This window comes from Triturus cristatus, chromosome 11 (genome assembly GCF_964204655.1).
Source record: "Triturus cristatus chromosome 11, aTriCri1.1, whole genome shotgun sequence".
NCBI lineage: Eukaryota > Metazoa > Chordata > Amphibia > Caudata > Salamandridae > Triturus > Triturus cristatus.
The window spans coordinates 484,714,297-484,737,954 of NC_140594.1; the positions used below are offsets into that span (position 1 = coordinate 484,714,297).

Below are 23,658 nucleotides of genomic sequence, written 5' to 3' on the forward strand. Positions count from 1 at the left end.
GGGGACAAGTGTCCCAGATGTAAGCTTTATGCCGCTGACTCAGTACATATGTTTTATGCTTGTCCTCTGCTTGCTGTATTTCTATCTGAGGTTCAACATTTTCTAAACTCTTCTCTGGGTATAACATGCAAATTGACTGTCGAAGTTGTACTGTTTGGAATGCCATAAAGCAGTGGCAATGGCGGGGGGTATGCTCCAGAGTCTCGCTTTCTATTTATTTGTATGTCTATTGTTAGACTATGTATTACATCAAAATGGATAGATCCCGATCCCCCCACGTTCTGGGAGTGGAGAACCAGGATTCTTGCTATATACCATTTAGAAACTGCTTTGTATAGGCTTAAACGACCTAGGAAAAAAAGATTTGGTTTACAAACTTGGGATTTTATCAAAAAATGGCTTTGATCTCTTCTTTTTTTTTTTTTGCTGGAAACTCTAATTCTATCATTTTATATGTATCCGGTATCTTTTTTATATGTCTGAAAAAAAAAGAATTTTTGTTGTGTTCTACCATCTCTGTATTCTGAGGATTAAAATAAAAAATATATGGAAAAAAAAAAAGGAACTCCCCCCACAGCCCCAAGGAAGTGGCGAGGCCCCGGGGGATGGGATCTCCGGAGCCAGAAGTTGCCCGGGGGGTCACGCAGCCCCCCTCCCCCATAACATTTTAAAAATAAATAAATAAAAGGCAGGCTGGCCCCGGGGGATGGGGTCCCCGGAGCCATAATTGACCACACGGTGTAAAAAGGGACGTGGCCTTGGACCACCTCTCTGCAATGCAGCACTGTGGCGCTTACTGGAGGTACCTGGTGGGCTAGTTGGCCCCCAGGGACCCTCAGGATTCAAGGGGACTTAATCCCCCAACTTGAAACACACCAGGGTGCGCGTTTTCACAGTGATGAAGGGAGGGGGCGTGGCCTGGTGTGACAAGTGTGCAAACACGCCCCATGGTGTGTTTTAAGTTGGGGGATTAAGTCCCCTTGAATCCTGAGGGTCACTGGGAGCCAACTAGCCAACCAGGTACCTCCAGTAAGCGCCATTGGGCAGCGTTGCAGAGGTGGTCTGATGCCACGCCTCTTTTTACACCTCTCTGCAATGCAGCTCTGTGGTGCTTACTGGACCCCAGGGACCCTCAGGATTCAAGGGGATCTAATCCCCCGACTTAAAACGAGTCACGGGGTGCGTTTGCACACTTGTCACATCAGGCCCCGGCCCCTGCCTTCACCACTGTGCAAACGCGCCCATGGCGAGTTTTAAATTGGGGGATTAAGTCCCCTTAAATCCTGAGGGTCCCTGGGGGCCAACTAGCCCACCAGGTACCTCTAGTAAGCGCCAGGGAGCTGCCTTGCAGAGAGGTGGTCCAAGGCCACCCGCCCTTTTTTACACCACTCTGCACTTACCTCACTTTACTACTATCTGCTCCTGAAACCTAAAACATCTTACCTCCCTTTACTCATACCCACCCCTGAACTCTAAAAACCCTTTAACTTCACCTTTTTAAGTGACGTAATTGTTGCCAATCTTTTTTCATTTTACGGTTGTTAAAACCAAAAAGGTAAACTTTTTTTGTAAGTGATTACTGTATCGCTGTAAATAAAAATATATATGCCGAGATACGGAACATTCTCAGATGATATGGATTGGTCTATACATCCTACATTCAAAGTTTGAGAAAGTCAAAAAGCACTTTCATATCTCAGTTATCTCATTGGGACTTGACAAATGACAGGCTCTCGTTGCTTGTTCTTATGGATGTCGGTCCGAGTGTGGCAACAAGAATGGTAGGTTTCAGCAGCTGTACTTTGACCACCTACTGCTCGCAGCCAGGATAGTCCTATGGCAAAAGGAGGTACCGGTTGTCCTTAAAGAGAGACTTTGCCCTTGCTGGAAATGAAAGTATAAGTTCACCCTCCTGCAGGCTCGTGCCATGGACACAGCGCACAGAAAGGGCTTCTTCATAAATGCTGATTTCATTAACTTGAACCAGAACACATTACGATCAACTAGGGCAGGCTGAATCTGCCTCAATATTAGTGCCAGAGTAATTCTGCAACTGAATCCCCTTATATTCCAATACTTGGTCTACCCTGAAAACCTGTACATGGGGACCCATGGAGTTATTTACTAATAATACAACAAACACAGGAAACCTCATATGATATTACCCTTCTCAAAGCAATGCAAGTATATATAGTATATATCAAGTGAAGTAAAAAGAAGGCAGATTTTATGGGCTTTTAGAGGTATATTTAAATGATAAATGGGTGGAGTAAACATCAAGCAGTAGGCCTACTTAAGAGTTTCCTTCAACAACGAGAGACCACATTAAACATGAAGAATACATTCTGTTTATTCTGTTTCAATACTGATAACATCACAATCATTTTTGTCAAACTGAATGTTTCTACACTCTTTTAAACTAGCTGAGCATGTATATAAAAACATTAAAATAGTTGTTGCCGCTGTATTTTAATCTGATAGATTTCCTTTAGGGTAGCCTGGCGCCACTGAACTGTGGTCTCATTGGTGAGTTAATTATTTTGAAAATGTATAAATTCCATTCTAGCTTCTTTAAATTCTTTACAAAATAAATACACATCTACTCTCTAGCCCAATATCATTAAAAATGAACAGCAATTTCTATTCCACATAAGAAACGTTGTATTGTCCAACAAAAGCAGCCATTTTCAGTAGGAGAAAGGAGTATTTTTCTGGAAAAAATCTTGATATAGGAATTCATTTTGCTGGTCGATTCACTCGTTGCTCTTGATGCTGAAAAAGAGATGAAAGCCAGGAGTTAGGAAGATTTCGGACAATTGAAAAATATTTCAAAACATCTTCACAGACGTCCTAAAGATAAACATTTAGGGCCTCATTATGATGGTGGTCGGATTGGCACCGCCCGGCCGGCAGTGGCGATCCGTCCGCCATCAGAACATCATTTACTGCCCGCCACATTACCATGGTGGGGGGTACCGCGGAGGACAGAAAGTCCATCCGCCGCTTTTCCGCCGTTCGGCAATCGTTCCGATTGACGTCCGGGCAGAACTGGTGCATGATATGGTGGCGGGGCCTGGAAGGTCCAGGTCCATATCATGATGCCGGGTTTTTAGGGCCTTTCCATGGCGGCGATGCTGCCATGGAAAGGCTGGCGGGAATTGCTTTGGGGGCCCCTTGCGGGCCCCCGGGGGTTTGGGGGGTGGAGGGCTGCACTTGGGGGTACCTATGGTACCCCCTACATTGCCATGCTCAAGGTGGCAGGCATCACGCGGTGCCTGCCACGTTGTGCATGCAATGCACGACGTGCCTCTTTGGCATTGCGGCGGGTGCTGCTGTAAGCAGCACCCGCCGCAATGTCAAAGATATGGACTGCGACTGTCACGGTGGTGGTCGCATCCTAATTTTCGGTGCGGGACCGCCGCGCCGCTGGCGGCTGGTCCCAACACGGCTAGTTTGTCGGGCAGACTAAAGTCCGCCCGCCTTCCTAATGAGGCCCTTAATTCTGGTGGAAATGGCTCCCAAATGCATTGTTACTTATTTTTAATGATAAAAAAAGTGTTGAACGTGTTCTCATATATATATATATATATATATATATATATATATATAGATATAGATATATATATATATAAAGTGAGTGGGGACATCTCATAAAAAGTTACGGACTGGTCACACACACCACCTGATGTCATGCTTCATCATTGGCCAGTCCTCGCCCTCCAAAAGCTTGGTTTGGTGGAGGGCGGGCATACACCTGAAGACAGGGATGCACTTCAAAACTAAGTGGGGGCCTGTGAAAGAGTGAGTGAGTGAGTGAGTTTAAAGAGTGAGTGAATTTAAAAAGCCATTATAGTTGCCTAATATGGTTTAATGTGGATGGCAGATATATGGTGTTTTAAAACAAATGGACAGTGTGATAGGAATATAATTGTCCCTACACCATTATATATTTGATGGTCGACATGTTTCTGCCTTGTGGCCCGGTTCGGTCCATGGCATTCATACTGGGAGCGGCCCATATGTGGTAAACAACATGAATAATATAACATGTGACATCACAGATAGCACCCCATCATTGAGGTATTCCTATCTTTATTTAAAAGGCAGGCTGTTGCAGTGACAAAAGCAGACTGGCAAGAGTCATCAATATCTGTGCAGCAGTCACATGGTTGAGGGAGGCCTGCAGATCCCATTGAAGAAGGACTTCTTTATTGTTACCCTCAATGGTCAGTAGGGTGAAAAGGGACGATGAGGTATCCACATGTGTGTGGGTTTGTGTGTGTACGTGTGGGAAGGCATCAATGTGTGTGTGTGCATGTGTGTATGGGCATCACTTTGTCAACCATTCCTTTGGGTTATGTGGTTTAAGGCCCTTGGGCATCAGATCACTTCATACTGTGGGAAGCAAGACAAGATCCAAAATACAAACCGAGCTCGGGCTACGGACATGTAACAGATCAGAATTCCGAAATTGACTAGCATGAGCAGTACGATTTATGCACCAAATTAGCAAAAAAAGTGTAGAGTAGCAGGATATCCAGGACGAACACTTAACACGTATTTTGATGCTTTTGAAGATTAACTTTTACTGCTCTCTACTATAGAAATAAATAATGCCAGATTGCATGCACTTTACCGGTCGATGCAAATGATGCAAGCTAAGATAATTTCCCCTGGGGCATATTTATGACTTTTGTGGTGCAAGGCAACTCAGCAAGTCACCTTGCTGCACTGCCCTGAATCACAGGGAAAGGGTAGGAATGATTCGTATTTATCCAATATGGAAGATTCCTGTGCTTTACCCTTGTGCCATTTTGGCAGCCTAGCGCCAATGCAGGCACCCTTGCACCATGGTGCAAGCGTGCCTGGGTTGTAGGCAAGATTGTTTTTGTTCCGCTTCCTGCACAAAAACAATTCTGAGAGTTTTATTCCTCTTTGTGCTGCACAAAGAGGAAAAAACTAGCAGAAATAAAGATATTTCTTCTCGTTACACCCCTCCTGGGGAGGCATATATTTTTGGCACATTCCCAGATTTACTTGTTATTGTAAATCAGAGAATGTGTCAAAATCCATGGATGTTGCATGAGAACACGAACACAACACCCATGGCAATGCCTCCCTGGTGCAGAATAATGCAACGCAGTGATTTGTTCTGCGTTGCATTACTTGAGATTTATTAAGCCACTCAGGGCCAAGCAAGGTGGCCTTGTGTCTTCATAAATCTCATTTTACATTTGCGTCGCTTGAGCGGCGCAAAGGGCTCATAAATATACCTCTCTGTGTTTAGATTTTAATCCCATTATGCGTGACTTTTCATGCTCACCCATGTCGAATCTACATTGATCTGCAAAGTGGGTATTTTTTCAACTACTTGAATGTGCTTCATCCACAACACTGGGACTAACACACGTTTGTTATCTTTCTTTAATACTGCCAAGCAGCACAAGTTTACAACCTCATTTTTTTGTTTTTTATATATTTTAACCCCATCAGTGCAGGAGTTTTCATCGACAAGTGTTTGATTGACATGTTTCTGAACGGTTGGAATTATTTTAGGCAAATATATCTCAGATGCTTACAGGACCTGAAAGTGTATAAAAGAAATGGGTGTATAATCAACAGTCTATTGCTTTATACATGCACTGTTCGGGCAGTAATGACGGTACAAAAAAAAAAAAACACAAATATGTAACAAATAAAGCACTGTGCAAAACTAAGAAGAAGATATAGGAAAAACATAATTTTCCGGATTACAGAAGTGCCGTGGTAGCGCTGCTTGCATTAAGGAGGACTTTTCACAGTAATGAACAATTCTGGATAACCCGAGGCACCGCAAAGTCTTGCAAGGTCCCCTATGGAATACTGATTCTGAGGACACTCATTTCAGGGGGGGCGGCTCCTCCACTATGGTGGAGGAGCGTCTCCCCACTGCTTTCTCGCAGTGCGAGATATCCAAAACATAAAATGGTAATAACTTTTGGTTATTACCATTTTATGGTTCTTTTGCATTGCTGGAGGGCAGGTGGACAGAGCTGCCTGGGCAGGAGTGGTTTACCCACTCCTGAGTATACATGACCGGTTTGGTTGGCCCTCTCGGCCCACCCAAGCCATTCATGTGCACTTGGGACTTCTCCATGCAGGCTGCATTGCAACCTACATGTAAACATGCCATCCCCTACAACCCCCTGCTGGGCGGTGTACCGACCAATCAAAATGCTCCACTGGAGCGTTGTGTTTGGCTTAGGGGAGGGAAGGGAGGCTTCCTGCCTCCTGTTTTAATTTTGTTATTATTATTGAACCTCCCCTCCCTGCACGACCCCTCACCCACCCCCCCACCCACGAGCCATGTCTGCCGCTACTGTAGAAACTTCCAAAGTGGATACAGAGATAAAACTCTCTCCTGTGGGATGGCACCCCTTCTAATTTAAACTGAATTTCTGCTGCAGTTAAAAATGCTGTATCCATTTAAATTAGCACTCAATTCTTCGCTGCTGCTATCCATCTTACTCATATATCTAGGGCTCTTTTCTGTGGAATCAGGCAAGCAGTACCAGTCTGCATCATCTACACCCAATGAAGATGTGCACTAGGGCAAAATGGGACTCTGCACCCAATACATTGCTGATCAATGATTGCTGAAATAAATTAGTATAGCAGAGGTTACAACATTGTCCGGCTCCACTTTATTTTGGAATAACAAAAAACTGATGAAATGTAGTCAAAGTGGTATATTTTTTAGATAATTTAATGTAATATGATGAAAAAATGAGAATTCAAGTCATGAAGGTCAACTGCCTTCAGCTAGTAACACCAGGTCCAACACTCCCTTTCTAGTTCTAGAATTCCAAACTTCCAAAAGATGTTGCTCTCTAGTCTCAAAGGGGTCATTCTGACAAAGTAATGGTCCTGGAAAACACATATGTCGAATACAACACATCGCCGTACCCTCAAAATACCTTAAGTATATCATGCAATATGATGTAAATGTAGAATACAAAAACAATTATACAAATAAACACAAAACAATGATGGAAAGCATAAGGGAATACATTAGTAACTTTAACCTACAATTCTCAATGAATAGTCACCACAACTTTTCAGGGAGCCCAATAATCGTTTGTCACCACTGGTCACATCTGCCTCTTTTCCTTGTTCCTTCCTTCTAATTTCCTTGCATGCATCCCTCCTCTGCATTATCTCAACATCCAGATTTTTCTCTGCTCAAAAATCAATGTATTGTCATATGTTTTCACTGTACATCTTGGTTCTAACCACTAGGATACTCCCTTCTTACCAATCACACCCATTTTCACTCGTACCAAGATTCCTATCTTGAACTTCCTTATCACAACCCCTCAACTTGGCATTAAGGGGCTGATTACAAGTTTGATGGTGCAGCAGTTCGACCGCACTGTAGCCGCACCACCACACCCACGAGAAAACCGCCGGCCGTATAAGGACTTTTTTAGTCATTGACAGGCGTTTCCTTTGCCATTCCCACAGCGATGCCTATAAAATAGGCACCGTAATGGGAACGTCAAAGGAAGTTCCATCACAGCAAGCATGGAATATGAAGTCTATGCCGTGCTGGAACTGGAGGGGCATGCACACAGGCGGTCACATGCTGTGCTCCCCTTGGTGCATCCACAAGGTGTGAGGCACCTTTCTTTCCTCACAGATACTGTTTTCCATGAAGTCAGGGGCAGTGATGAAAGTCGTAATACACTTGGTTGGACCACGGCGGTTCAGCCAAGCATATTGATGCCTCTTGACCACCACGCCACCACCAGGGAACAGTGGTTCCCCAGCGGAGTTGACGGTCCCAGGGCAACAGAACACTAGGGTCGTAATTTGGTGGTCGCAAGACCGTCACCGCTGGCTCACCACAAGTCTGGCGATCCTAGGACCGCCAGACTCATTATCGGCCCCTAAATGTTTGTACATGCATATTTAGTTTCACATCCACCACAGTTAACATTTTTGGTATCAGGTACCTTAAGTGTGCAACTTCCAATCCAAGCTGGATATGCCACCGAGACTCAACAGAGCAGCAGCCACCAGATACACATCAGATTTAGTTGTACCTGGTCAATTTGGAGTTGCAGGAGAAGGTCTCTGGTATGTTTGTGTATCCCTGTAGCCAAACATGAGGCCAGCCAACTGACACTTAGAGTTCACTTCTAGTCATGGGTTCAAGATGTAGCAGGTCTAGTCCTTCAGTGCTCATATCAGGTCACAGGCAGCATGTTCAGTACTTTTTTGTTTTTCCTCTGGTCTAGGAGTGTTCTGAAGAAGCTGTAGTCAGAGGCCATTTTTATGCCTGGCACTAGCTTGTGGGTGGGAGAGGCTCCTGCCCCTCCCTAACCAATGGGGTAAATGTTCTCATGGATAACCCTACATACTTTTGCAGCAGTCCATGTATTCTCTATTGGAAACAATCACACAGGGCCCCTCACTCACTAAATCCAAGATGTAGAAACAAATGTACCCTTGTGGAGAGGCTAGGTGTTCACCCAGAGGTTTGGTCAGGGCAATGAGCAGCCATTCCTATGTTGCCACTTCAAACCGGTTCCTGGTGCAGCTTTTCTCTCTCTGTGGTTGTTGCCTGCCTGTTCACGTGTCAGCTTGTGATAGGGAAGAACTCTTTGAAGGAAATTAGGCTGCTGGGCAAAGCCAAACTACTCTTCCTGCAGGGGAACAAAACCACCTCCCTACAGCCAGGCCACCTCATTAGGGCTAAGCACTCACTCTTTGAATTAGCTCTTTGGTCACAGCAAGAGAGCTGATTCAAATTAGCCCCCAACAGCTTCAGGTAAGGAAGAGTTAACTTTCTAAACTTTATTTTCCTTAATATTTATTAAAAATCTTATGTCACCGTTGAGTTGGCATTTGATCAAATATTAACAATACTATTGTTTTTCTAGCTGGTCCCAGTCGGAAGATAGCTGAGTTAATGTTTACTATTGCTTCCCACTGTTTTGCCCAGTGTTTCTCTTTTGGCCAGCCACGCCACAGTGAAAAACATTTTTTGGCTGTTAGTCACTGTAAAGACATGTTCATTTCAATTTCTACATGCCCTTTTGGAAATACAAAGAACCCAGCTGTGTGGACTACAAGGCTGACATATGGGTGCCTTTCACCTATCAAAAAGAGTTTTCTGTGACGGGTTGGATTGGAAGTTTAAACTGCAGCTGCCAGGCTACAGTGGCAGGCCTGGAGTCATGTTTGTCTGGTCACACTTTTGGATGGCACAGTAGTGCTGTATCCCATAGGGGCCATTTAAATTTCCAAACCATGGCTGTATCCTGGGCACCATATACTGTTGCCTTAAAGGAAATGTTAAATAAGCCAATTAGGAGTTAGCAAATTTCTATGTTTTATGACTTAGAGCACAGACACTGTGGCCGAGTTGGCAATGTGTCAGTGCACAGTGTAAAAAAAACAGCAGCATCAGTCTGCATTAAATGAGAATAAACACACAAAGAGAGGAACTTTCAATAATGGAAAAAAAATAATTAGTGGACAATGGCTAGGGGATCAGACACATCTCAAGAATCTCTGTTGGGAAACAGTCCATACATTCATTTAACTTGGTTTCATACAAAAGAATATTCAAAGATTTTTGGTATGTGATACCTATTTCTCTATTTGGGAAGTCGATTTGATTTCCCACCATCAGCCAGTGATTCATCATTCCATACTGAGCTGTCACTGTCCTAAACTGAGCAATGTGTAAGATACTTAAAACAAACAAATGCTGTAGTTGATCAATTGAGAGCAATGCAAAAATAGTCTGAAATTTTGCAGTAAACGCATTAACTCATCCTATGGTAATTTCAAATATGTTACATATACTTACCTGTTAGATCTGGCATCCTTGGCATGGTTTCCCTTGACTCTTTCCCTTCTGACTTGCTTTTTGCTGACTTCTGTTTTGCTGGCTTTAGGAATTTGCGCACTTTCCCACTGCTATCCAGTGCTAAAGTGCATGAGCTATTTACTTAAAAAATTGTAACATTCATTTATCCATAATTGGCATATTTGATTTACTTATAAGTCCATAGTAAAGTGCACTATTTTTGCCCAGGGTTTAGAAATCAAATGCTACTAGTGGGCCTGCAGCACTGATTGTGCCTACCACCTAAGTAGCACTTAAAACATGTCTCAGACCTGCCACTACAGAGCCTGTGTATGCAGTTTTTGGAAGGTAACCAACTTGCCAGGCTCAAATCTTCCTTTTTATTACATATAGGTTACCCCTAAGGTGGGCCCTGGATAGCCCATGGGCATGTGCATTTTTCTTAAAAGGTAGAACATGTACATTTACGATTAACTTTTGCTGGTAGTGAAATACTCTTACATTTTCTTTTCACTACTGCAAGCCCTAACTCTTCCCTAGAATAACATTGGGATTGCCTCATTACATTTTTTAAGTGTAGTTTCCAATTGGTATGATATGGGACACCCAGATTTGGTGTCTATCGACTCAAACTTTTCAAACGCAACTTATGATGATGTTGGTTTTTAAATTACATTTCTAAAAATGCCACTTTTAGAAAGTTGCCATTTTCTAACTTAAACAATTTGGTGCCTTTTGCCTGTCTCTGGAATGCACGTTTGCGGTGGGTGACAGCTGGCTTCCTGCATTCCATCTAGACAGACACACACAAAGGAAGGGTAGGTGTGACTGAGGAGCCATCTGTATGTTGATGGGTCATCCTGAGCAGGATGGGAGAGAGGAATTGACACTATACGCTTGAAAGTGCTGTCTCCTGTCCCTACACAAAGGATTGCATACCCTCCTGGAGTGAGTCTGAAGCCAGGACAGAAAAAGCAGGGTCTTGTGAACTTCAAAGCAACTCTTTGAAGTCTCCCTGCTTCAAAAGCCCAATGTGGTATAAGTACACTTCATTAACCAAGGACATTCTATCAGGAAAAAGGACTGCTGTGCTGCCAGGAAGGACAGCCACTTTGCTGAACAGCTTTGCTGTGTTGACCTGCTTCCTGCTGCTTCTTGCCTGGGAGTAAAAAGGACTAGACCTGCATCTCTACATCCCAGAACATAAGTTTCTCCAAAGGCTTGTTGGCTTACCTCCTGTTGCTGAAGTCTCAGGGATATCAAAGATTTCACTTACATCTTCAAACAGCATCTGGACTTTGCTTGCTTTAAGTCCTGATCTGCCAAGTGGTGCCATCCCAGTCTAGGGCCCTTGGAATTGAGCGTAAAAGTGCTGCATCTGCCCAAACCTGCTTATCAACGCCATTACATCGATCAGAACTGACACATCCCATGCTGCGAGATCGGGATCGACACAGAACCAGTGCATTGCACTCGGAACCGCTGCATCGCCTCTGGAACCACAGCTTCAGAAGCAATGCATCCCTGTAACTGCATGGAGAAGATCAACACATCGCCCCTCCAATGTGGATTAACCCAGTGCATTATCTTCCAAACCATCACGCTCGGAACCGGTGCTTCGCTCAATGGTACAGACGCATCACTGCAGTTGTGTGAAGAAATCCAGACCAACACTCCAACTGTGTGGTGGTCATCGAGGCATCTTGTGCTGCAACAAAGATTAAGGTACTTTTATTCAGCGGGCCCTGTGGGGGTCCATAGCCAGCCTGTGCTCCATTGCAGGAGGCCTGAATTCTTGACTGTATACCGGTCCATCGCAACCAATTAATAATTTGAGCGCTATTTGCTTATAAGTGCTATTTTTACATATAATCTTTGAAAATTTATATCGCAACATCTACTTATTGGATTTTATTATTTTGATCTTGTTTTACATATAAAATCATAATCTATTTTTCGAACCTGGTGTGGAACCGTTTTGTGGTGTTTCCACTGCATTGCTGTTTTAAGTGTTCCAAAAATACTTTACACATTGCCTCTTAAGCTAAGCCTGACTGCTCTGTGCCAAGCTACCAGACAGTGAGCACAGGTTAATTTAGGGTGTCTATCTGATTTACCCTGACTGATTGTGGTCCCTACTTGGACAAGGTGCATAGCTCTGCCAACTAGAGACCACATTTCTAACAATACATAAGGGAGCAAAAAAAGAAATGTAGATTGTTTTTGATTATACCGTTCTAGTTACGATACAAATATAGAAGTCCTGCTTAAAAGTTAGAGGGTGTATTTTGCTAATTTTAGGACTTGTGCTCCAGACTATAAAATGATCTGATAGTCTGTCTACTTTTCTGCTTAGCAAAGCACTAATACATCTCACTGTATGCAGTAAATTATTTTTTAGATCCCTCCTTTCCAGACGTATTAAATAAAAAAGACTGTGGCCATGTGCCAATGATGAAATGTTATTATATTAGGCTAATGACTTTGAGAGACAATCTTCTCAAGGAAATAATGCAAGAGTACAGAAAAGAATCTGAGAAAAAATATGAAGATTAGAAGCTGTTAGAAGTTGACATTAAGGTGCAAGGCTAGAGCATAGGAATATTAAAGTAAAGGGCTAAGGGTAAAACGTAAAGAAAATGTTAAATTATGATAATTTGTGTTTGAGTGCAGAGAGTTTCCATTGTATCCAGCTGTGTTTGAGAGTAATCAGAAATTCAAACATTCAATTTTTGCAAATTGTTGTTTAAACCAGCCCGTCAGTGGAGTTTAAAAGTATGCAGTTGGCAGTAATTATAGATTTTCAAACACCGTGCAAGAACAGAATATAGCCCACCCTTTTGTTAAATAAACAATGTTGTGCAGCTGCCTTCACCGAAGTTATCAATATATAAATGTAGGGGGCGTGGCCTAGCTTCGAGGCAAGATGGACGTGTAGTGCCTCGGCTCCGCCGATAACCTCCTCCCGACTCAATATCCTGCAACTAATCCTGACATCTCGCACTACACCTGGATGTGCCACGACTGGCAGTACCTACCCCAGCTTGTTGGTGCCCGGCGCTGCCCCTGGTTCGAGGTTACGGGTCCCGTCATCTTGGGCCCGGGGTGTTCCTGCAGCCGGGGACTAAAGTGAAGCTGCCGGGGCAGCGTCGGAGAGACGCCTAGGCCGAGATCTCCGCCGGAAGGTGGGGGGTGCGCATCGCATCGCTCCTTGGCGCTGTTCCCCCCCACCCCTACAACGCAATGGAGGTTTTCTGGCAGCGGCCTGAGTGATTGAGGGGCGTTCGCTGCCCTCCCCCCCGTGTCTGGAAACCTCTCTAGAGCCCCCGATTCTGCCGGCTGAAGACAGCGGGGGTGCGGGACCTCGACCCGTGACTGGAGGCTGGTGGTGATCGCCGGAGTGGGGTGTTCCGAGGGCAGACAGCGGTGAGCCCTGATACCAGGTACGGTGGTGGGGCACGACCGCGGGGGACCTCGGTCTGGGGCGCTCCTGCCTGTGCTGCCTCGCTGCCAGGGACGGAGTGCTTGGGTGCCCCGCATCGGGAAAAATCGGCAGCGAGCCTTCTGAACTTGGCGTTGTGGGAGGCCTGGCTCTTGGACTTTGGGTGGCGCAGCCCCCTTGGGACATTGGCATTTTGGTGTGCGGCGACTCCCTTTTGCACCCGACGCTCGCACAGCGAGTAAATAACGGCTGAGAGGTGGGCAAGCTTTGGAGGACTGGACATTCCCTTATTGGGCCCCTGCATATGTGTACCGCTCAACTTGGGCCCTTCTTGGTCGGGGATGAGTCACAGCGGACTCGATTGCCCATCGGAGAGTGTGGGATACTGAGAGATGCCATCTTACACCGCAGCACTCACGTGTTGAGATCGAAGTGTCCCCTTTGGAGAAATATCTGCCGCAATAGCTCGATTCTGGCCTCCCTCTGATTAAAGCACTCCCTGACCGCCTCCATTGGCCTAGCAGGGAGCTCCGCGATGTCTAACGCTAAGGGAGCCAGGGCATCCCAACAAAGCAAACTGGATCGGTACACCTGTACGAAGACAGACCTACCTGACAAGAGGGTGCCGGGAGACGTGCCCCAGCATGGCGCGGAACAGGCCCCATCTGAGCCCACTATGAAGGACCTCATGGCAGCCATCACTGGCGTCCGTAAATGGAGGGCCCTGCCGTCGACCTTTTCATCGAGAACTTGATCACGTCTAAGTTACAACCAAAAGGTCTCTCCAAACTCTTTGTCGTTGAGAGGGCGCATAGAGTACGGGGCGCCGCCCAAAGCCCGGGGCCCCGCCTCGCCCAATACAGGCCCGCATTTTAAATTATCGAGACAGAGACATTATCCTCCAAACTGCCAGGGTCGCCCCCCCCGCTCCACCTGGATAATGCCACCATTACTTTTTTTCCTGACTTTACTCGCGGGGTACGGATGCGTAGGCGCACGTTCCAGGATGTTAAAAAACGATTGCGAGCCAGAGACCTAAAATACGCCATGCTCTTCCCTGCGAGGTTGCGTGTGGAAGCGGAGGGGGAAAACATATTTCTTCGACCATCCAGAGGCCGCGTCGGAGTGGCTGGATACCCGGGGGGACCTCCAGGGGGGTGCCCCATCGGGCAGCTAACCTACAGGAGGTAGCGGCATTGCAACGCCTGTGTGATGTCGGTGTCACGGACTGCCGCTGTGGGCGGCGTTTGCCTGGAGGGCACCCCGGCAGCGCCTGGTACGGGACCGGGTGCCATTTTGAGACACTGCCTGACATTGCTCAGTATGTCCTTCTTGAACAATGCTTGAGATGTACTTATAACTGGGAGTGAGGATCGGGGAACTGTTAATGCCTCCCCCACGTTCTTCCTTTAGCTGGTTTCTTTCTTTTTCTTCCTTTTCTGATGGGCGACAGGCACTCTGCATCTTTAGTTCGTATGGACAGTTTGAGGCCCAGAGTGCAGGGAAGCAGGGAGGGGGGGAGTTGGGAGGGATTGTGGTTTCTTATGGTTGTTATTACTGTTTATATGATCGACGGCATGGGATCTAACGCCACATCACAAGCTTATACACTACCGACACACAAATGGGTATGCAGCGTAACAAGGAAGTTAACATCTTGAGTTGGAACGTTAACGGATTGGGGGATAAAATCAAGCGTAGTGTGGTGACCCAACACATTAAAAGACTTTCCCCTGACATTGTCCTCCTCCAGGAGACACACCTGATAGGCAACAAGTGTGGGGCAATATGCAGGTGGGGATACTTGATGGTGGCACATGCGGGCTTTACGTCTGGATCGAGGGGTGTGGGAATCATGGTTAAAAAATCTTTTCCGATATCAATTGTATCTACCTTCCTAGACGACCTTGGGCGATACGTGGGTGTGACAGGCACATGGGAGGGCCAAACCGTAACCCTCCTCTCAGTTTACACACCCCCAGGATTGCAATCGATAACACTTACGGACCTTAGTGCTTTGCTACTTACACTACCTGTAGGGCATCTTGTCATAGGCGGGGACTTTAATTCGGTCGTATCAGGCGAGCTAGACAGGCACCCACCGTGTCACTTACCCCTAGCGGCACATTCGCTGTCTAATTTTTTGGACGCAATGGGCCTCGTAGATGTATGGAGAACTTATCACCCGGATAAAACACAGCACACTTTTTACTCTCATGCACATCGCAGCCTCTCCCGCTTGGACTATATTATCTCCCCCGCCTCGCAGATACCTAACGTTCACGAGGTCAGACACCTACCTACGGGTATCTCTGACCACTCCCCCCTCTGGGTACACATAATCCTAGATCATGCGCAAATCGGTCGCATCGCCCCCATAAACCCCTGGCACTTCAAAAACCCCAAGATACGTGTGGATCTGGTCAAGTCCATTGATGCCTATTTTCTAGAAAATGAACACACGGTTGACTCCCTGCAAACACTTTGGGAAGCGTTTAAAACTGTGATCCGAGGGCAGGCCTTATCTCTAATAGCGGGTGCAAAGAAAGAAAGGCTGAAAGATATCTCCGACGTTGAACATAGGGTCCACAGACTTGAGCATACAGTCAACTCAAACCCCACGCCCGAAACGATACATGAATTACGACTCTGCCAGGACGAATATAAGGCCTTGGTCACTGATCGCGCCAAAATAATGGGGCAGGAAAAGCTGGGCCGTATATATGACTGGGGTGACAAGGCGGGGAAATTAATAGCCTGGCTTGATCAAAGAGAGTGTGCTAGTCGTCTGGTGCCTGAGCTACATGGGACAGACGGTCACCTTGTGACAGACCCCCAAGATATAGCTACTCAATTTGCAGCCCACTACTCTGCGGTGTACAGGTCTGTGGCCCCCTATACGTTTGAAGACTCGGTCGAACTTCTAAGGGATATCTCCCTCCCGACCCTATCGGATGCTGATCGCCAATTCTTAGACAGCTCCCTCTCCACTTAATAAATCGCGCTGGCAATTCGAACACTCCGACCTGGTAAGGCACTTGACCCCAATGGTATCCCTATTGAGCTGTACAAGCTCCGTCCCGACAAATTAGGGCACTATCTCAGTTCCATGTATACTTCCAGTCTTGAGACGGGGATACTGCCTGTAGACCAGCGCCTTGCCACCATAGTCACCGTATATAAGGAAGGGAAGCCCAAAACTGATTGCTCCTCCTATCGGCCCACCTCTCTTCTTAACGCAGAGCCTAAAATCCTAGCTAAAGTGCTCGCTACCAGACTAATCAAGGTTATAGGGGACCTTGTCCATCCAGACCAATCAGGCTTTATGCCTCGGCATAATACTGCTTTGAATTTGCGCAGGGTACACGGGGTACTGGGTAGGGCCCCTACCATACGCGAGGATGCCATCATAGCGTCCTTAGACGCCACTATGGCCTTTGACACCATTGAATGGCCTTACCTGTTTGCAGTACTAACAAAATTCGGACTTGGCCCGATCTTTCTCGGCTGGGTAAAACTCCTCTATGCTGAGCCTATGGCGCAGGTGGTCGTTAATAACAAAAAATCCGCCCCATTCGTACTTGGCCGTGGCACTAGGCAGGGCTGTCCCCTCTCTCCCCTACTATTCGCTCTGGCCCTCGAACCCCTTGCAGCGTGGATACGCAATGATGTGGTCATACGCGGGCTACACTGGGCGCCGGGATGGGAAGATCGTATATCCCTGTACACAGACGACATTCTCCTCTATCTCGCCTCCCCCAAGAGATCCCTTATTGTGCTGCTCGACATCCTGGACATCTTCAGCAGATATTCTGGGTTCCGGATAAATTGGCAGAAGTCTCTCATATATGTCCTCAGCGGAGACTCCCCGCAGCTGCCTCGAAATTGCCCGATATCAGTGGTCACTGACGGATTCAGATACTTAGGCATATTAATTTCCCTTGAGCCGGCACTCCGATACTCACGCAACTTGACCCCACCCCTACAACGCCTTAGAATCGACTTCACACACTGGAGAAAACTCCCGATCTCCATGTTGGGCAAGGCTGCATTATTCAAAATGATGTCTCTGGCACGCTTCCTCTATGCACTCCAAAACACTGCTGACCCTGTACCTAACTCGTATTTTAGAGAGGTAGAGGGCATGCAGAGAGACCTCCTCTGGGGCGGACGGCCACGAATTGCCTTAACAAAGCTCACACTTGGGTGGTACGATGGTGGAATCGGATTGCCGGACATTAAAAAATATTATTGGGCTGCTCATCTCATTGCCATTAATCATGGCACCTATGGCCCCCCTGACGCCCCGGGATTCCGTATGGACCGCTGGATCCTTCCCAGCGGGACGTACGGCCGAGCACTATATTCCACACCTGGTAAGTTCCCCCTGACGGGGCCCACCAAACACACAGTTAAGGTGTGGCATGATGCGGCAAAATCACTGGGCTGGGCCAACAGACTAACGCTAGCTACCCCGCTGTGGGACTCACAAAAACTAGGATACCTGGGCGACTCAAAGGGGTTTGACAAGTGGGACCTGATCGGTATTTCCACTATCGGAGATCTTTGGGCCGCGGAGACAGTCAAGCCATTTAGTACCCTCCAGACTCAATACTCACTTGCTGCTTCAGAGTTGTTCAGATACCTTCAGGTCCGACATGCGCTACAGGCCGCACTACCAAGGGGCGCCACCTTACCAAAGTACTCCCTGCTAGAGGACAGACTCCTTGACTGGTACCTACCTGAGAGGGCCATATCCCTGATGTACAGGAAAATAATCAATAACATGAGTGATCCCCTGACCCCTCTGCGGGAGAAATGGACCGAGGACGGAATAGAATTGGATGACGAAGGGTGGCAGACAGCGATCTCGTCCCCTAAAACGGTAGCAATATCGGCACGGCTCCGCCTAATACAGCTAAAAATCCTGCACAGAATATATATAACGGGGCCTCAATCGGTACACATGGGGGGGCACACGGATGGGTCTTGTAAACGGGGATGCTCCCAGCCAGGCATTTTCATACACATCCTTTGGCACTGTAGGTTAATTCAGGAGTACTGGCACAAGATACACTCAATCATTAGTGAAGCCCTAGAGATCGAAATCCGACCGGAGGCTCCCAGATGCCTCCTAAATATCTGGGAACCCACAGATCTCAATGCCTATGCCATACAATGGGTTACACTTGCTTGCATGATTGCAAAGAGGAATATCGCTGAGCACTGGGGGGCGTCAAAGGCACCCACAATAACGGACTGGAAAAAGGACCTTGATTGGTGCATGCAGCGAGAAAAATCTGTGTACATTACGAGGGGCTGCCCCCGGAAATGGTCCAAGATTTGGACCCCCTGGAACTTATATAGAGGTGAAATATGTACCCCCCCCCCCAGAGTGCACGATGTAGATGTCTCCCCCTCGCCGTGATTCCAACTGTCTCATTATCCTCCGTATTGGTGAATCCTTGTGCTTGCACTTGACTATGCTGTGTTGCTGTGAAACTATGCCTTGATGTCGATGTTTTTCTAATTAAAAGAGATTAAAAAAAAAAAAAATGTATCTGATAAATCAGAGATTTATTCCATTAAAGTCAATGGCTGTAAAATATTTGGAGAGTTACTAGACTACACCTAAAGATACATTTTTTAAAGTTGCGCCAGAGTAAGATTTACTTATTTACTTTTGTTTCTTTCTCTCCTTCTTGCATTCATTCTTTCCATGGGTCTCTGTGTGAGAGACTTTAGGGCAAAAAGCCATTCAGCAGACGTCTTTCAGAACCTAGATCCCATAATCATACAAGTGCCATCTCATGTATTGCATGACAAAGTAGCCACACGCCCATTGAGAATCTAGCCTCTCATAAGTCATTCCTTAATAATAATAATGGGACAAAACTGCAATCTGAGGACCACACGGGTAAACTAATCTTATGCCATTATTCTATGTGCTAGGTACAGCAGGGCTGGGTGCTCTAGATGCAGTGATTATGTTGCTAGTACTTTGTGTATCCTTTTACAATTTACATTTAACGCAGTAGCCCAGGACAATTTTCAGTGATCATAAATAGCTCTCACTATTGAAAAGTTTGGAAACTCCAGGTTCAAACTGTTTCATCATTACAGTAAAAGCATTGAGAGTGTCTTGATTTTCTTGATGGGACTTAGAAAATATCTGGCTAAAAACTGCTCTGAGAACCAAGAGGAGACTGTGACCGACCAGCTTGTCTGTCCACCCAAGCTGCATTTCCGGTCGCACTGACTTTGCCGAAGCTCCCCCTACATTCTTCTCCTCAGCAGCAAATCCTGTTCAGTGATCTTTCGTTAAAGCGGTATCCTGCTTTGTGGAAGTTCTGTCGGCTACAGCCTCCAGCCTTGTCCCGTTGGAGATTTTCAACTTTAAAAAAAAAGACCAAGTACAAATGAAGAAATCTTTGTCACAATTTTATCCAGTGACTCCCTGACAACGACTCCTCATCCTCAGACACCGCTTGCAGCCTTGCCCAGATGAACTTCCACCTTCTCAGAGACTTTTTTTCAAAATGTCTTCAAAGTCCAAAGTTAAGCACTGACCAGGCCCAATCCACTTTTTGTGTCTGGCTTGTTCTCTATCACAATTGGCCATATTTTTCAACTTTGACTTGTTCTCGCATGACTAGACTTCCACAGTTGGTGGTTTGATGTTTTGGTGCTATTTTTTACTTTACATTTTAAAAATTCAGAACTCCGGTTCTACAGATTGTATTTTTGATCTTTTGGTGTCAAATAATTTATTAAAATATACTCTTTTTTTCTAAATTGCTGTAGGAGTTTTGTTGTGTTGGGATTTTACTTTGTTACTGTTTGTCTGCAGCGTAAATACTTTAAACATTGTCTCTAGTCTAGGCCTGGCTGCTTTTGTGCCATACTACCAGAGGGTTAAGCACAGGTTCATTTAGGACTTTTGTGGTTCACCATGACAGGGTTTGGGGTTGTAATAAATCTAAGCGAAAGGCCCCCCCTGAGGTAATTTAAGGTCCAAGAGAAGGGGGGAAAAAAGGACAAAAAGTATTAAAGGGAGACTCTTTCAGGACCTATATTATTTTATTTGAGACTTCGAAAAGTTCTCACCTGCCAGCATAACATAGAAAATTAAACAAAGAAATGTGTTTATTTACTAACAATTTTTATTTATATTTTTTTAAATTTATATCAGTTACAGTAAACACTCATTGAAAAGTTTTCTCCATTGTTTTGTTAACTTTTCACATGTATATTCATTTAGTAATATCCAAAACCTAAAGCATAACCCCGTGGCTAATCATATAAAAAACAATTCATACTCTCACGCATACATCAGTCATACTCATATCTAAAATATAGCACTAAACATTTAGTGGTTTGGCATAGTCTCCAAGACAAGGAAGTAACAGTAAATACAGTTATTTCAGATAGTATTGAGTCTCTGGAGACCTCTCCTCTAGATGGAAAGGGGCCTACGCGCGTTTCGGTGACAAAACACCTTCTTCAGGGCCACCAACAGGAGGGGCAACAAGCCCTAGATGATGTGGGGAGATCTTAGTAACGAAATGCTTCAGTAATGTATCAATCAAAGGAGTGACAGATAAAAGCAATCTTGTCCAGTCAATGCTTTTCAGGAACTTCTGCGTCCTTACATTAATGCGATCATTGTAGCTTCGCTATTGCCAGAGACATGTGAAAATGCGGGTTATTTACTACAGTTTCTGCCGTAGGGTTGCGTCCCAATGGGTCCAAAATGTAAATGTAGCTTATTTGGTTCTTTATGTGAGCTTCATACGTCCCAAAAAATGTGGGTCCTTATGACGTATGTCGCTGCAGTACACTGTTGCCGTTCAGTCGGTTGATTCTTGCTACTAACCCTGATGTAAATGTAGATTGATTCTCGGAAGTTGATGTACTAGCGAGGTCGATACTCTGCGGTTACCGGAGACATCAGGGTTAGTAGCAAGAATCAACTGACTGAACGGCAACAGTGTACTGCAGCGACATACGTCATAAGGACCCACATTTTTTGGGACGTATGAAGCTCACATAAAGAACCAAATAAGCTACATTTACATTTTGGACCCATTGGGACGCAACCCTACGGCAGAAACTGTAGTAAATAACCCGCATTTTCACATGTCTCTGGCAATAGCGAAGCTACAATGATCGCATTAATGTAAGGACGCAGAAGTTCCTGAAAAGCATTGACTGGACAAGATTGCTTTTATCTGTCACTCTTTTGATTGATACATTACTGAAGCATTTCGTTACTAAGATCTCCCCACATCATCTAGGGCTTGTTGCCCCTCCTGTTGGTGGCCCTGAAGAAGGTGTTTTGTCACCGAAACGCGCGTAGGCCCCTTTCCATCTAGAGGAGAGGTCTCCAGAGACTCAATACTATCTGAAATAACTGTATTTACTGTTACTTCCTTGTCTTGGAGACTATGCCAAACCACTAAATGTTTAGTGCTATATTTTAGATATGAGTATGACTGATGTATGCGTGAGAGTATGAATTGTTTTTTATATGATTAGCCACGGGGTTATGCTGTAGGTTTTGGATATTACTAAATGAATATACATGTGAAAAGTTAACAAAACAATGGAGAAAACTTTTCAATGAGTGTTTACTGTAAATGATATAAATTAAAAAAAATATAAATAAAAATTGTTAGTAAATAAACACATTTCTTTGTTTAATTTTCTATGTTATGCTGGCAGGTGAGAACTTTTCGAAGTCTCAAATAAAATAATATAGGTCCTGAAAGAGTCTCCCTTTAATAGGGTTTGGGGTTGTTGCTTGAACAGGATTAACACCCCACTCAACGTGATAAACATACATACTTGTTTTGTGGTTTTTTAATCTTGGTTGGTATAATTATCCAGCAAATAAAAAAGGGCAATTAAAGTATTACATTTTATAGAACTGGACAGCTCTGGCATATCTCAACGTTATCCAAATAGCAATCAGTAAATATAGCTCAAGAAAGACACTCTTGAAACAACAGCAAGTCAAATAGAGATGCAGTGGGAGAGGGAACATGAACAACCTATATTTTTTTTAAAGTGTCCATTTGTAATGGTTCTCAAGTACATCTAGGAATGCAAATTTTAACTTTTTCATAGTTTTCAAATTGCATTTCACCACAAAAGGACCCCACTAAATAGTGAGGCTGTGGTGCCAGTATAATGTTGTCAAAATATTGTCTGAAATTGTGTCCAAAAATTCTACTGGAGTTAATGCTAGAAAGTTACACAGTGGGCATGATATTTTTTTAACTATATTTAGGACACAATATTTATTTCAGATTATTTTTATGTACATGATCTCCTGATATACAGTTATTGAGAAGCATCAGTGTTGACAGTGGTTTTCAAATTCATAAATATAAGTAACTCTGCAAAACCTGTCTGTGAGAAGACGAATAGTTTCAGGTTTACATTCTCTCTTTGAATGCAGGCGACCTAATACTGTACATTTAGGTCATGATTAAAGTGATCTTTCTTGGGCAATGCTATTGTGCAAAGTGAGGAGATTTCCCCCTCCTGAAAGTGAGCTATCATTGTTCCGATTTATAAGAAGGGGAGAAGGGATGTACCATCCAACTACAGGTCAATTACCCTCCTTGACAATCGCCCAAAAATCTTTTGTAGACAGGTCCTTGAAATGTCAATTTATGGTTGACAGAGAAAAAAATCCTTTCAGACTGACAAGCTGTTTTCAGGTACTGGTTCAGTACTCTGGATCAGGTTTTTTTGATTTAATGCATTCTGTTGGAATCAAGTCACCATGAAATAGGACCATCTGTATGTCGCCTTTATTGTATAAGGGAGGCATTTGATTTGGTCCCCGAGAGAAACAATTAGGAAGGTTCTGGACTTGCATGGAATTCCTGCTTATTTAAGATTCTACATACTGACACATATGCCCAGGCCAGGTGGAACTCTGGTGGGGATCGTACACCTAGGATAATTATTTATCGTGGAGTGAGACAATGATGCATGTTGGCTTCGATGCTATTCAGCTTCTATATTAATGGAGCTGAGGACTGCTGGCCCAGTGCAGACATGATGCCACCAAGTCCATTGGAACCAGTTGTTCAATTCTCCAGTTTGCTAACGACACGCTCCTCATCTCAAGAACTCCATCTGGACTCGAAACCTTGCTAGATAGCTTTTCAACTTTTTGCGCCACAAGGGGTTCCTTCTAAATCTAAGTTCATGGCACTGAGCCCTCACCGTTCCTTTAGGGGCCGTGTGAGACTAGAAGAGATGCCCATGGAGCAAGTAAAGTGCTTTGACTATCTGGGTGCTACGTTGGCTCAAACATGTCCTGGGGCCCACGGGTGGAGAA

The 23,658-nt window shown here is 45.0% G+C and overlaps 1 protein-coding gene across 1 annotated transcript in view; it reads right to left on the reverse strand.

The window, feature by feature from the left end:
* Window positions 1–2,333: 2,333 nt before the first annotated feature.
* ZMAT4 (zinc finger matrin-type 4) overlaps window positions 2,334–23,658 on the reverse strand; it is a 2,296,526-nt gene continuing 2,275,201 nt past the window's right edge. The window contains exon 8 of the mRNA XM_085633137.1: window positions 2,334–2,772. Coding sequence (XP_085489263.1) covers window positions 2,754–2,772 — 19 coding nt within the window. The 3' untranslated portion in view covers window positions 2,334–2,753. The remainder of the gene's footprint in view (window positions 2,773–23,658) is intronic.